The 12,744-nt window shown below is 36.4% G+C and overlaps 1 protein-coding gene across 1 annotated transcript in view; it reads right to left on the bottom strand.

Moving 5' to 3' along the window:
- Positions 1-10,925, bottom strand: part of colec12 (collectin sub-family member 12) — a 29,382-nt gene extending 18,457 nt beyond the window's left edge. Inside the window, exons 1-2 of the mRNA XM_046851401.1 lie at positions 10,441-10,925; positions 6,777-6,827 (exon numbers count right to left, since the gene is read on the bottom strand). Of these exons, the coding sequence (XP_046707357.1) occupies positions 6,777-6,827; positions 10,441-10,462 (73 nt within the window). The 5' untranslated portion in view covers positions 10,463-10,925. The remainder of the gene's footprint in view (positions 1-6,776; positions 6,828-10,440) is intronic.
- Between the last annotated feature and the right edge of the window lie 1,819 nt (positions 10,926-12,744).

A 12,744-nucleotide genomic window follows, 5' to 3' on the forward strand; every position in this document is an offset into this window, starting at 1 on the left:
ACCTGATTAAAAAAACATCTACAAGGTTTGGGGACATGGCAAAAGGGATATCAATTTCAGGACAATGGGAAGTGCATTAACTTTAAAGTGTCTCAAGAGAAGTAATGTGATAGTAATGACCTAAATAATAGAGGCCATAGTCCAGAAAAAAAAAGCTCCTGGATTTAATCATCCATCACTAATAGCGTTAAAGTAATGGGACAAAAAATGTGCACCACAGGGACTGGTGAAATAACACGGCATTAAAGCCAAGATGAATTTTTAGGACATCTATCCAGGACATCCCTATGCAGCTATTTTGACATCTGTGTGATTATGTGATGTCATACTGTTGCTCCATACACCTCTGGCCCCTGCAAACAACATAGTTATTCAGCCACTAGTACAATGGTGGACGAAGTACACAAACCATGTGCTTGAGTTAAAGTAGAGATACACTTGGTAAAATATTACTCCAGTTAAAGTAAAAGAGCTTCCTGCAAAAATTTACTTAAAACTTTCTTAAAGTTTTCTCCCATTAAGGGTCGCCACATTGGATCATCAGTATTCATGATCCGCATGTTTGATTTGGCACATGTTTTTACGCTGGATGCCCTTCCTAACGCAACCCTCCCCATTTATCCAGGCTTGGGACCGGCACTAAGAGTGCACTGGCTTGTGCATCCCTAATGGCTGGGGTTGGTTCCTTTAAACCGTCACTTGAGTAAAAGTATTTTAGCTTTGAAGAAGGATAGCAATGAAACATTATCCAATAATAATCAAAGGCATTATCTACTGTTGCTTCTGCAATAAAACTCTTTAAATTTAACATACCACTTAGCTTTTCTGCCTTTGTCAATCATTTAGAATTTGTTACCTGTAACATTTTTAGTGACATCAGTAGTTATCTAACCAGCTTTTTTTTTGTTAGGAAGCATGCAAAGCCAGTGAATCCCAAAAAAAACGAGGCTGGCAATAAATACAAACAGCTAATATTTTTGCTATTAAAAAGTATTTTTACTGAAGCATTTTTACACCGTGGCAAAAGAAAATGTATTTAGAAAAGCCAAATTAAATAAAACAAACAAACACAAACAAAGACATGTATCTTATAATGACATTTTTTTGGTTATGTAGGAACGCTAAGATTTTAAAATCTCCCAACCTCTTAATTTCAACCCACACTAAGTATGGAGTTTTGGTGGTTTGGAGTAGGAGAGGCTCATGCAACTGGGTGGTCCAGCCTTCTGCCTTGTTTCCTGACTCAGCTCTGGCCTTCAACACATTAAAAGGGTGTCTGTTACTGCCATAGCTGAACACTGAAATGCATCCACTGCTTCCTTCAGCAGATAAAAACCACAATATTCAACTAAGCCAGTACAATAAGCATGAGTGCATCGTAATTAAGAAAGGTGCAATAAGTACTGAGAAAGCGTGCTGGAGCTAATGAAGCCAAAAATATTACTAAAACATATATGAATACAAAAGTACAGTAATGCATACATGTGTGATCCTTGTCTTATATTCATTAAGTGCCACATTGGCAGCAAGTCATTAGAAAAATCCTATGGAAAGCTAGTTATGTAGTGCCACCTTAATCACTATGATTTAAAACATTTGAGAAAAAGAATAATAAAAATGAATGAAACATGACCTGAAGGCAGGTCCTCCTGACTGCCAAAGTCATCAAAAAGTAAAAATAAATATTAAAAGCAGAGTGCCTCTGTCTTGGCCAGATCTGAAAATGGAATCTCCAGTAAGCAGTGCTTTTGATTTTTAACAAAGTGAATGAAAATACACATCTTACTTATGCTAGCACTCTTTTTCGCAGATCAGGAAGTACGGAGTTGGTTTTGGCTGGTGGATGTGCCAAAAGACTTTCATTAATATATCAGATGGGGTGTAGCACTTTGGGACTGCAATTAAATAAATGCAACACACTAGCATATGTGTAATTTTTTACTTGATGCTTGATATGGAACAAATACAGTACGTCTATCCATCACAGTGCAGCGCACTACGCTATGAAAGCTTGTTAAGGGGTGCTGCTTATGAACACAGGCATCCCTGGAGGTCTGTTGCTGTGATGCTGTTTCTTGGAAGCTAGGTATCTGAACTCAGCTTTGGATCTGAGCATGTTTTTCACATCTGGTAAAGGGAACAACAGATGGCCTGCTTTAAAATGTCAATTTATATCCATTTGTCCAGAGCAGAGTGTTAGGGAATCACCAGTGGCTTAATCCCAGAGACCAACCGCTTCCTGACCTTTAGTTTATCTCCATTGGTCATTGATCCAGATATACTTAGAACAAGTTTATTTGGAACTCTCACATCATTTTTACCTGTGTTAATATGGTTTTAGCTCCTTATTCAAAACACAAGGGCTCATCTTATGAAAAAATACTTAGAGATATGAGATACTTAGTGAGATACAATTCATCCTTGTGTGACTGTATTTGTCATTTCCAAAGACCTTGTTTTCCTAAACTGATCCCCTTGCCACAGCCCCATGGCTCATGCTAAGAACTTCCTGCTGGATATCCGTCATTCAAGCCTGGGCTGAACTCAGATTCAAGGAATAAAAAGCATCCCGTTTTCTGGTAAAAGTGGTTGTTCCATTCTCCTAATCTGGGGAGCAAGATATGGTAAAACTATACAGACCATCCCCCTATAGAGATTCAACTGGTGATAAGGAAACGATCATTTGGTCTATTTATTCCTCTTAAAAGAATTAAAATAAACAGACAAACGCAGAGCACCACTCCAAAAGTCCAGATAAAGCCATTTGCATGTGTCTGAAATCTACCACAAGAAAAGCATCGAAAATTCTGGCCAGTCAAGAAAATTGCTTATACATTTGCTAATGCAGGCAGCGTTCCATATCGATCCTTAATAACTGGCCTTACCTAGCTTGTGTCAACTCGGCCGCAGGGGTAAGAATCATATCGAGCTTAAAATCAACATCAAAAATAAATATGTCCGAGTGTTAATTAAATTTAACAAAACTGAATCCGTGGTGGGTTATTTATTTTGGCACTGGTTCTGTATGTCTTAGCAGGTTTGACCAAACGGGGCAGTTTTCTCTACATTTTTACGGTGTTTAAGTAACACTCATGTTCTTCTAAAAACATCCTGAACTATTCACAACCATCATGTGATAAAAATTTGCAAGTCATATACATGAAACAAGATCCCAGAGTAAATTTTAAAAAAATGACTGAAATTACCAATTGTGATAAAAAAGAAATAAAAAAGCTAAAAAACCTGATTAGCGGCAATTATTTCAGACCAGAATTGGAGCGTGACATTTATGGACAAGATCGTTACACCAACACAATAATCTATGCCAGAGCTGTTAGAGTTTCTGTTGCAATGCTGTGCACTGTATAATCAAAACTACAGTGATGACAGAATTGGAAACATTTATCAACTGTTCATAACAAAGCTGCATTTGCAATTAATTATGTAGGCCCACATGTGAAATAGTGTACTATGACATTAACTGTATATCCAGCTAATGAGTGACACTAATAAACCAATTGGAAGAGTGGCCAAAACAGCTTCAATGGCTTTAGCATAGATTGTGCAAACCTTTGGAATTGTACTAGAAATTCAACAGCATTAAAAAAAACACCCTAAATTAGTATTTTAATAATGATGCTTGAACACCAGGCCCCCAAATCTGCCATCACTATTGATTTGATGATTGTAAGAAGTCTAGCATATGAGCATAGCTTCATTTTCAAGCTCAAAATATCAATCAGAGAGTCTTCATGCCTTGGGAAGTGACACAGATGGAATAGACCATAAACACAAGTACAAACTCTTTGTCATTGTATTTTCACTTTGACATAACTCTTTTCTGTTCTTGCACCAAGGTGGTGGATTGAACTTCCCCTAGATGTCTGCTCAACTTCTTCAAATGACGGTTGAAGGCCTACCTCTTCCCAAAAACACCTAAGCTAGCACTTCTTTTCCTGTTTGTCTGTTCATGCTATAATTCCATTCAACAGATTTTAGTCTGATATTATCCTAAGTATGGAACCTAGTGAACCAGTGTTGATGTATTTTCATTGATGGAGACTCACTTTTGTACGTTGTTCCAGATGACGTCGTCTGCTAAATGCCGTAAAAGTAAAAAATGAACGTAAATAAAAAAAACAATTGAATTCTGATCTCTCATGCCAAATCATCAATGCATTTATGCCCACAACTATATGACTATGACATAAAAAAAGTGCTGATTATGGTTTGAAAATGTTCTGGGACCTAATCATTCTCATGTGGAATTCAGTCATAATGGTTTCTCTACTTGCTCAGAATGTGGGTGTGCTTCAGGAAAAGAGAACTGCATATTTTCTCTGTCTATGTTTTCACTGGCTCCAAAACCAAGCCCTGTGCTAGGATGCTGAATATCCACTAGCACACGCACCCCCACAATTCCTTGCTCCAGCACCAAACACAGCAAGAGTTCGGCAAGTCGACCCCCACTCTCTCCAGCTTCTCCAGCTCCCAAGCTCCCTGCCCCCCTCCTTGGCCAATATGAGGATCAGTTAAACAAACCCCCTTGAGATCGATGCAGGAAACAGGTCAGCACCTCTTTGGATTTAAACTCAACACAGTTATTTAAACAGTTCAGATCTCAAGGTGGATCTGATTACTCTGGCCTCAGTGAGGTCCTGCGATGTATATGCATTGGTGGCTTAATGAAAAACTGCATTTAGTTACATGACACTTTCATTTGGAGAGGACAAATGAGTTACAAATGTTAGTCTGTTTTGTTGCTAGCCATAAAGGACATCTGTGGTATTTCTCTGCTGCTGACTCAGTGGGCTGAAATAACGTGAAATAACATCAAACTAAAACTCAGCAGTGTCCACTTAATGTCTTTAATGGGTCAGTAAAAGGGCTGCACTACTACTGGCAAAAACAGAATCACAGTTTTGTTTTGGTTTTCATTAGACAGTGTGCAACAGTATGTACATTTATGTATTCCTTTAATTTTTATACTGGTACCATAAAATGTACCTTATCCCACCAAATACCTCAATAAGATTTTAAATTACTTATTAACTGGCACATCTTGTACTGTAGTGGCCAAATCCTGAGCAGACATATGCTATTTAATGTACAAATTTAAACAGATTAGGGTGCACATGAGCACAGTATGCCAAAGTTACAAAAGCAAACCAGCAACATGAATGGCTGGTTAAATAATTAGTATTTATGTACTTCTTAAACTCGTATTTCATCTGTGGGCTTGATAAACTTGCTCTATGCAGAAAGCATCGACAATCGCCCTGGTCGTTCATTTCATACATTTACATATTACTACATGTCAAATAATATGGGAATATGATTTCACTGACACTGTTTTTCTCTCCTGCAGACTCACGTGTGTGTAGGTGTGTATGTGTGTATGTGAGAAAAGGGAAGGGTCATGTGGTACAATGTCTACAGTCATTCATCAACGATATGGCAAATTAAATAGCTGAGTTACATTTCTCCCAATGTTGAGGATTATCTGGATGGCACTTCCATCCTCTTTGCAGAGCCCTGAACTTTTTAATCATTTACTTCGGAGCATGCTTACTTTATGCTCATGCATATTTAAATCAAAACCATTTGGACGCAACTGCAGAAAAAAAAAAAGGTCCAGTACTTTTCTGGTGTTCTCACAAATCTGTCATTCTCTACTCAGGTCCATCATTCCCACTTTGCATGCCAGTAAAAGACAGTAAAAATTCGTGCCTGCCAGTTAAAAAAAAAAAAAAAAAAAAAAAAGCATGATTAAAGTGCTTTGATCCCTTCCCTGGATCTTCTCACGTCACAAATATCACAATCCCTGTCATGAATCCTCCGATCTACTGGCTTGGCTCCCTGATGCTATGAACAGGCATCTGGATTCTGCATATGGAGTTTAGACCCAGGACCTCAGCTGCTTAACCCTTTCCTGTACAGTGTCCACACTGACACAGTTTATTTAAGGAAGTTTTTCAAACATACTGTATATTAGATGGGAGTCACCTCCACACTACTTCATTATGTGTACTTGAGTCATCTTGTAAAAAATCTGCATACGTTTGATCATTTATGCAAGAAAGATTTAAAGCATGAACAATATCCCGTTAAGATGAGGTAAAACTTGAAGTAATAGAATCCACAAGTTTACCTTTTAGTCTTTTTTTACAGAAAGAATTATTTACATGTGTTGAAGAACAGTGAGAACATCTGCTGTAAGTGTTTTTTGGAATTAAGTTTAGAAATTTGGAGAAACGGTGACTCTGACTTGAGTAATTTGAAACTTAGGCAATACTCTGGAATGCACAGGACGTGCAATGTCAAGATAGCCAAGACGTAAAGTCTCTTTAGTACTTCATTAGAGAAAACCACTGCAAGTTGCATAAGGTAAGAACCAGAAAAAGGACCAGTAGTGCAATTCAAAGTAAATCAAAGCACTATGAAAAAATGACACGACTAAATACGACTTTTCTGATACGAAAAGCACAACTTTATTCCTCCTGCTATATATAGAAAACGGTGCTCTTCAAAATGGTTAAAAGTGTAGAGATCGGTTCACGCCCTCGTACCTCAGATAGACTAATGACTCTAGCACATGATGACATGGAGAACTGTGTGAAATGTTGGGACACGACCCCGTTTTTCATCTGCTTTCCCCATACAGCTTAGTACATCTTTAAAACACTTCAAGAGGGAAAGAAATGGAATTCAAAAGGGGCTTTTGGTTTGTTTCAAAAGCTGGATAAACGCTGTGGGGTAAAGTGTAGGCTACTCACCAAACCGTTTGTAGCCAAAGGATTGCACTTCCTCTTCGTCTGTAAAGTCGTCTGTAGAGAGATTAAAATGGTAAAAATATCAGAAAAAATGACAGTTCTTTCATTGCAAATTCCAAGCAATTCGATACCATTATGATAAAAGTGAAAATGTTAAACAATTTCAACAGATTTAATTAAGTAAACCAGAAGACTATTGTAGTAAACCTGAGTCTGAACAATCCAAATTGTCAAACTGATGGCTCCTTTTGCCAACCATTAATAATACTAACAGGATTTATCTGGATTTCTCTCAGCCCAAAACTGCCAAACCCAGCATGTAATAACAGTGTTATGAGTCCAAGGGCAGAAATACTTTGTAGAAACATGTGTTCTCCTGCTGTGACTATTGAATTAACACTGGCTGCAAAGTCCATCCCCAGATTAATAAAATGACACCATCCTCACTTCCTGTGACAACTTTGGTCTAATAGTGTTTATACAAGTATCACACCTGCATGAAAAAGGGATGACCCAGGGTCTTGATTATTGAGCCTTTCTTAAAGGCTTTTCTTCTTTCTAATATCCTGCAAGGTGCACACACTATGACCCCAGACAGTTATTTAAAGAAGGCAGTCATGCACCTAACCACCCCTGTTGACTCATGCAAATGCACCGTCATTGACAAACAAACCTGCAAGAACACATAACATGCAAGTGGAAAACAGCAAAAGCATAGTGAGCTAGTTAGTCATGGAGGAGGCATGAAGACTTCCACATAGTTACAGGCTGAAACACAATACTTTCTTTCGGCTTCTCCCATTAGGGAGATCCTCCGCATGTTTGATTTGGCACACTGGATGCCCTTCCTAACGCAACCCTCCCCATTTATTCGGGCTTGGGACCGGCACTAAAAGTGGCTGGTGTTGGTTCCCTGACCGGGATCGAACCCGGGCCGCAGCGGTGAGAGCGCCGCATCCTAACCACTAGACCACCAGGGACCCACAGGCTGAAACACAATAGTTTGCATAAAAGATGATAAACCAATGTTGTTTATAAGTGCTGCAAATTACTTTTTTTTTTTTTTTTTGTAAATTCTTACCATATAAAAATGTTACTTTCTTATGATATATTTTGCAAAAATCCAAACAAGACATTACACTGAATATGATAATGGAGGCAATAATAAGTACCTGCTAGTAAATGGTAGTAATACTTTATAAAGATACAGCTAAAAAAAAAAAAATTATTATCTCAAGTTGCATACTGTATTAACCAACTGTGGGCCTGCTTCACACCCAGAAATAATTATATCTGTTAAAAGGGTGTTGCTTTGACTGTAAATTGTTGAGTATATGGTGAATGTCTGTTTTTCATTTGTTTGAGTATGAGAAGGAGAAATGTGACATTATAAATTTCAGAATTACCTTAATGGTAGGGGACGTGTAGCTAAAACCTATTTGCTCAAGAAGTATAACTTGTAAAGAATATGAATCCAAAAGTAAAACAATATCTTGAGGTTAAAGAACGTCAGTGCTGATACAGAATATTTGTCAATTCTGTCAAAATCTGTTTGGTTTAATGATGTTTTCTGTGCTCTCAGGGTCACTACGTGTATAGTTTTGCCTTGCTTACCAATTTTCATTACTACATTATTCTCAGAGTGTCCTTCAAAAAACATGACTCATTTAAACAAACTTTAAAACTTCCCAGTCCTCCATTTTGGTTTACGGGAACACACTGGGGCTCTTTTTTCTTTAGATTACATAATCCTGACTCCTTATTTTCCACTGTTCCTAAACATGCATACCTTTTTTTAAAGGCAGGAAAAGTTATACTAGTATTAAAACTAATGGTGATGCCTCCTAACTTCAGCTTTGTATTTTTGCAAAACTTGATGTATAATTCAAACACCTAGAAATACTCAAAAATACAACAATACTATGTGTTATATATAAAGTCAAAGAAGGCTAGCACAAAGTCAAGCAGATGTTGAAATGTTTGAACCAATGCTTGCCCTTTGTCTAAACAATAACCCTTTCGTATTGTGGGTAAACATTTTCTAAAAATGACCGAGGTCACTGACAGTGTTTTCTGTACAGATGCTTGTGTTCAACTCTTTAAAATCAGGCAACTCGGCCAAAAACACACACGCGGCCAACCAGCCTTGACACACCACGGGCAGTTAATGGAGGCCAGATGTTGGAGTAACACACATTCTTTTTGGAAAACGGAAAGAGAAGTTACGACACATATACACACTGCCATACTGCTGAGTAGTCTAAGTCAAAATAGAAAGGTTTCCATAAAGATTCCTTGCTTACAGTATCGTATTAAACAGACAGCCTAAAGACTATCAAAATATTGTTCCAGCTGTTTTTAACACATAATAGGTCATAATAGTACACTGTGATAGGTTTCCAATCAAGTGCTCAACACTGCTATACTATATAGTATGTCAAATAGAAGCTTGCTTATTTTCTCCACCTATTTTTTACTCCATCATATGGTTCCATCTTTTAGTACTCCATACTACCCTACTAAATAGTATGCAATAAAGATGTAATATGGTGCGCTGCTATATGTTTCAATCGTTTTGTACTCCATACTAACATACTGAATAGTATGTAAAAACTATGCTGCTGTTTTACAGCTATTTTTCCTCTATATTACCATACTAAAAGTATCTAAAAATAGTACCTATAATTCCATATATATTAAATACCAAACTACCAAACTAAATAGTATGTAAAATAGTATCTATATGTCTTCATCTATTTATACTCCATACTACAATACCAAATAATATGTAAAATAGTACCTATGTAAATAGATGGAAATATTACTATTTTAAGTAGGGTAGTATAGAGATAAAGCTGAATTATTTCACATACTATTGTGTATAGTAGCATGGAGTACAAATAGTATGTGAAATAATTCAGCTTTATCTCTACTACCCTACTTAAAAGTATTTAAAATAGTAATTATATGTTTCCAACTATTTATACTCTACTACTATACTAGATTGTATGTAAAATAGTACCTATATTGTTCTATCTATTTGTACTCCATACTACCATACTGCATAGTATGTAAAATACAGCTGTATGATTCCTAATATTTGTACTCTTTACTACATTACTAAAAAAAAATTTAAATGTAAAAATAATACTTATATGTTTCCACCTGTTTTTACTCCATACTACCTTACTAAATAGCAAGTAAAAAAATACTGCACTTTATGTTCCTATATCTTGTACTCCATACTATCATACCTCATATAGTACCTGCTTTAGGTTCCCATCTATCTGTACTACATACTTCCGCACTAAATAGCACGTAAAATAGTACGCCATCATCTAATTTGTATTCCATACTACCATACTTAGTAGTAAGTAAGATAGTACACTGCTGCAGGTTTCCCTTTCTTTGAAATCTATACTGCCGTACTAAATAGTATGCAAAGTAGTACGGTGCTTTTGGTTACCACTTCTTTGTATTCCATACTTCCATATTATTAAGTGTGTAAATTAGATCACTGCTTTAGAATATAAATAATAGGTCTATATAAAAAAAAATAATTACAATGATTACCCAGTAATACATGTGGAAAATGATATATCTGTAAAGTTACGTTAAATTATTATTATTATTTATTTTTAATTTATGCAATTTATGCAAAACTTACCCTTCATTGTTGAATAATGCATTAGACACCTCTGCCTTGACGTTGCTGGCTTGAGTTCACATCAACTGCATGGCAAAAATGAAAGACGGTTCAAGAAAAAATGAAAGCTGTCAAAAAGTCCTGGCTCCAAACGTATTTGTCTCGCAAGATGTCCAACGTTTGCTGCTCCACCTGAGACGTGAGAGCACTCTTTTGGTTAGAAGGTGGACACGAGTGCTGCAGAAAGCTCCACACACTGCTCCAAGGAAGCAACACAAATTAATGTTTGTTTGTTGTTTTTTTTTTACCAAAAAGTCTCTTTCTCCATGCAAAAGTATATGATCTGAGAGAAGCTGAAGGATGGAGAAAGAGTAGCAGGAGGAAGTTGAGGAGAAGTGTGCAGGCTGTGTGTTGCTCTGCTTGTTTTTCACTTTATGAGAGAGCATCCAGCCAGGCGCCGAATATTAAAGAGAAACCAACTGAAAGCTGAGAGGCTCACTTAAGCTCAGTGCGTAAAACTGCACATCTGGAGTTCAACTTCCTTCCAGAACCCAGGGGAGGGAACACACGCGCGTTCGTGCACACACACACACACACACACACACACACACACACGATTCTTTTTCTGATCTCATAATCTAGCTATAGTTTTCACAGTCTTTTAAAAGATTTCGTTTAAGAGCATAAATAATATTTTGGTTACTTCTCTGAACAAATTTTACCCATAATGTAAACACACACGAGTTAAAACTTAAGCACCTTTGGAGCACTTTTTTTCAATAAAGGTATAAAATAACTATATCCGATTTACTAAAGTAGATGTTTTTTTAACTGGAGAAGACAAAAATGTTCCACCAAAAAAAAAAAGATGTGTATAATCCTTATATTTTATAGTGGAAACTTTCTGGAATTTTCTGTGATAGGAGAAATAAATAAATTAATTAATTATATATATATATATATATATATATATATATATATATATATATATATATATATATATATATATATATATATAATTGTGTTTGGCTGACTAGTGTCTTAACCCAGCAGTGATGTGTTTCATGTCGTCCTCTTTTCTTCCCCTTTTTCTTTGACAAGAAAAAAAGGCTGCTCTAATCATGATAGATAGATGGATCCAGCAAACAAAAATCTCTATAAGGATCATTTAAAAGATCCTTTATTAGATAGATAGATAGATAGATAGATAGATAGATAGATAGATAGATAGATAGATAGATAGATAGATAGATAGATAGATGGATGGATGGATGGATGGATGGATGGATGGATAGATGGATAGATAGATAGATAGATAGATAGATAGATAGATAGATAGATAGATAGATAGATAGATAGATAGATAGATAGATAGGCACAGTAGAAATGAAAAGCTGTAGCGCAAACACACACGTATATATAAAATTAGATTAAAGCAAGACGTGTAATGCATGTAAATTAATGAATAAACGAATGAATGAATGAATGAATGAATGAATGAATGAATGAATGAATAGTCTACCAAGCATTAACCATCAGATGAGATTATATCAGCTTCCCCTTTACACCAACCATAAAAATCAAAGTGACTCCTTGTTCACAGCCTTGTTGTGTTAAAGCAACCACAAGTGAAAGTGGTGATACGGTTCATAAGCCGCAAATAGTTAATAAGCCTTTCACCACAGATGGGAGTTAAATCTGGGTACAGTAAAGCCAATTTAAAAACATATGCACTCTCGCTGCACTGCTCCTGTCCAGGTGAAATAGAATACATGATTAGAGCAGCCTTTTTTTCTTGTCAAAGAAAAAGGGGAAGAAAAGGGGAAGACGTGAAACACTTCAGTGTCACTGCTGGGTTAAGACACTAGTCAGCCAAACACAATTTGCTAATCGAATGAGTTTTGCAATAAAAATAAAAGTGCCTAGTGACAAATCTATTTTTTTGTGGAGACAGCAGTTTCTGATTTAGTGTTTCAGCTCACATCACTGTTGCTCCATGGTTAATAAAGTAAAGAATCTAAGAGTATAGGTTCATTCTTGATCATTCTACTGCATTTTTCCCAATAAATCCTGATCACTCTAAATCCCTGAACATTATTGTTTCCTTTCATTCAATTAATAATCATCTTTGATTCAAATGACCAATTATTTCCAATGCCAAGTCAAGTCAAGTTTATTTCTATAGCGCTTTTCACAACAGACATTGTCTCAAAGCAGCTTTACACAAATCAACAGTTAAGGTGAATGGTGTGTATTTTTTCCTGATAAGCAACCGTGGCGACTGTGGCAAGGAAAAACTCCCTTAGATGTTATGAGGAAGAAACC

This window comes from Silurus meridionalis, chromosome 6, assembly GCF_014805685.1.
Source record: "Silurus meridionalis isolate SWU-2019-XX chromosome 6, ASM1480568v1, whole genome shotgun sequence".
In the NCBI taxonomy this organism is placed as follows: domain Eukaryota; kingdom Metazoa; phylum Chordata; class Actinopteri; order Siluriformes; family Siluridae; genus Silurus; species Silurus meridionalis.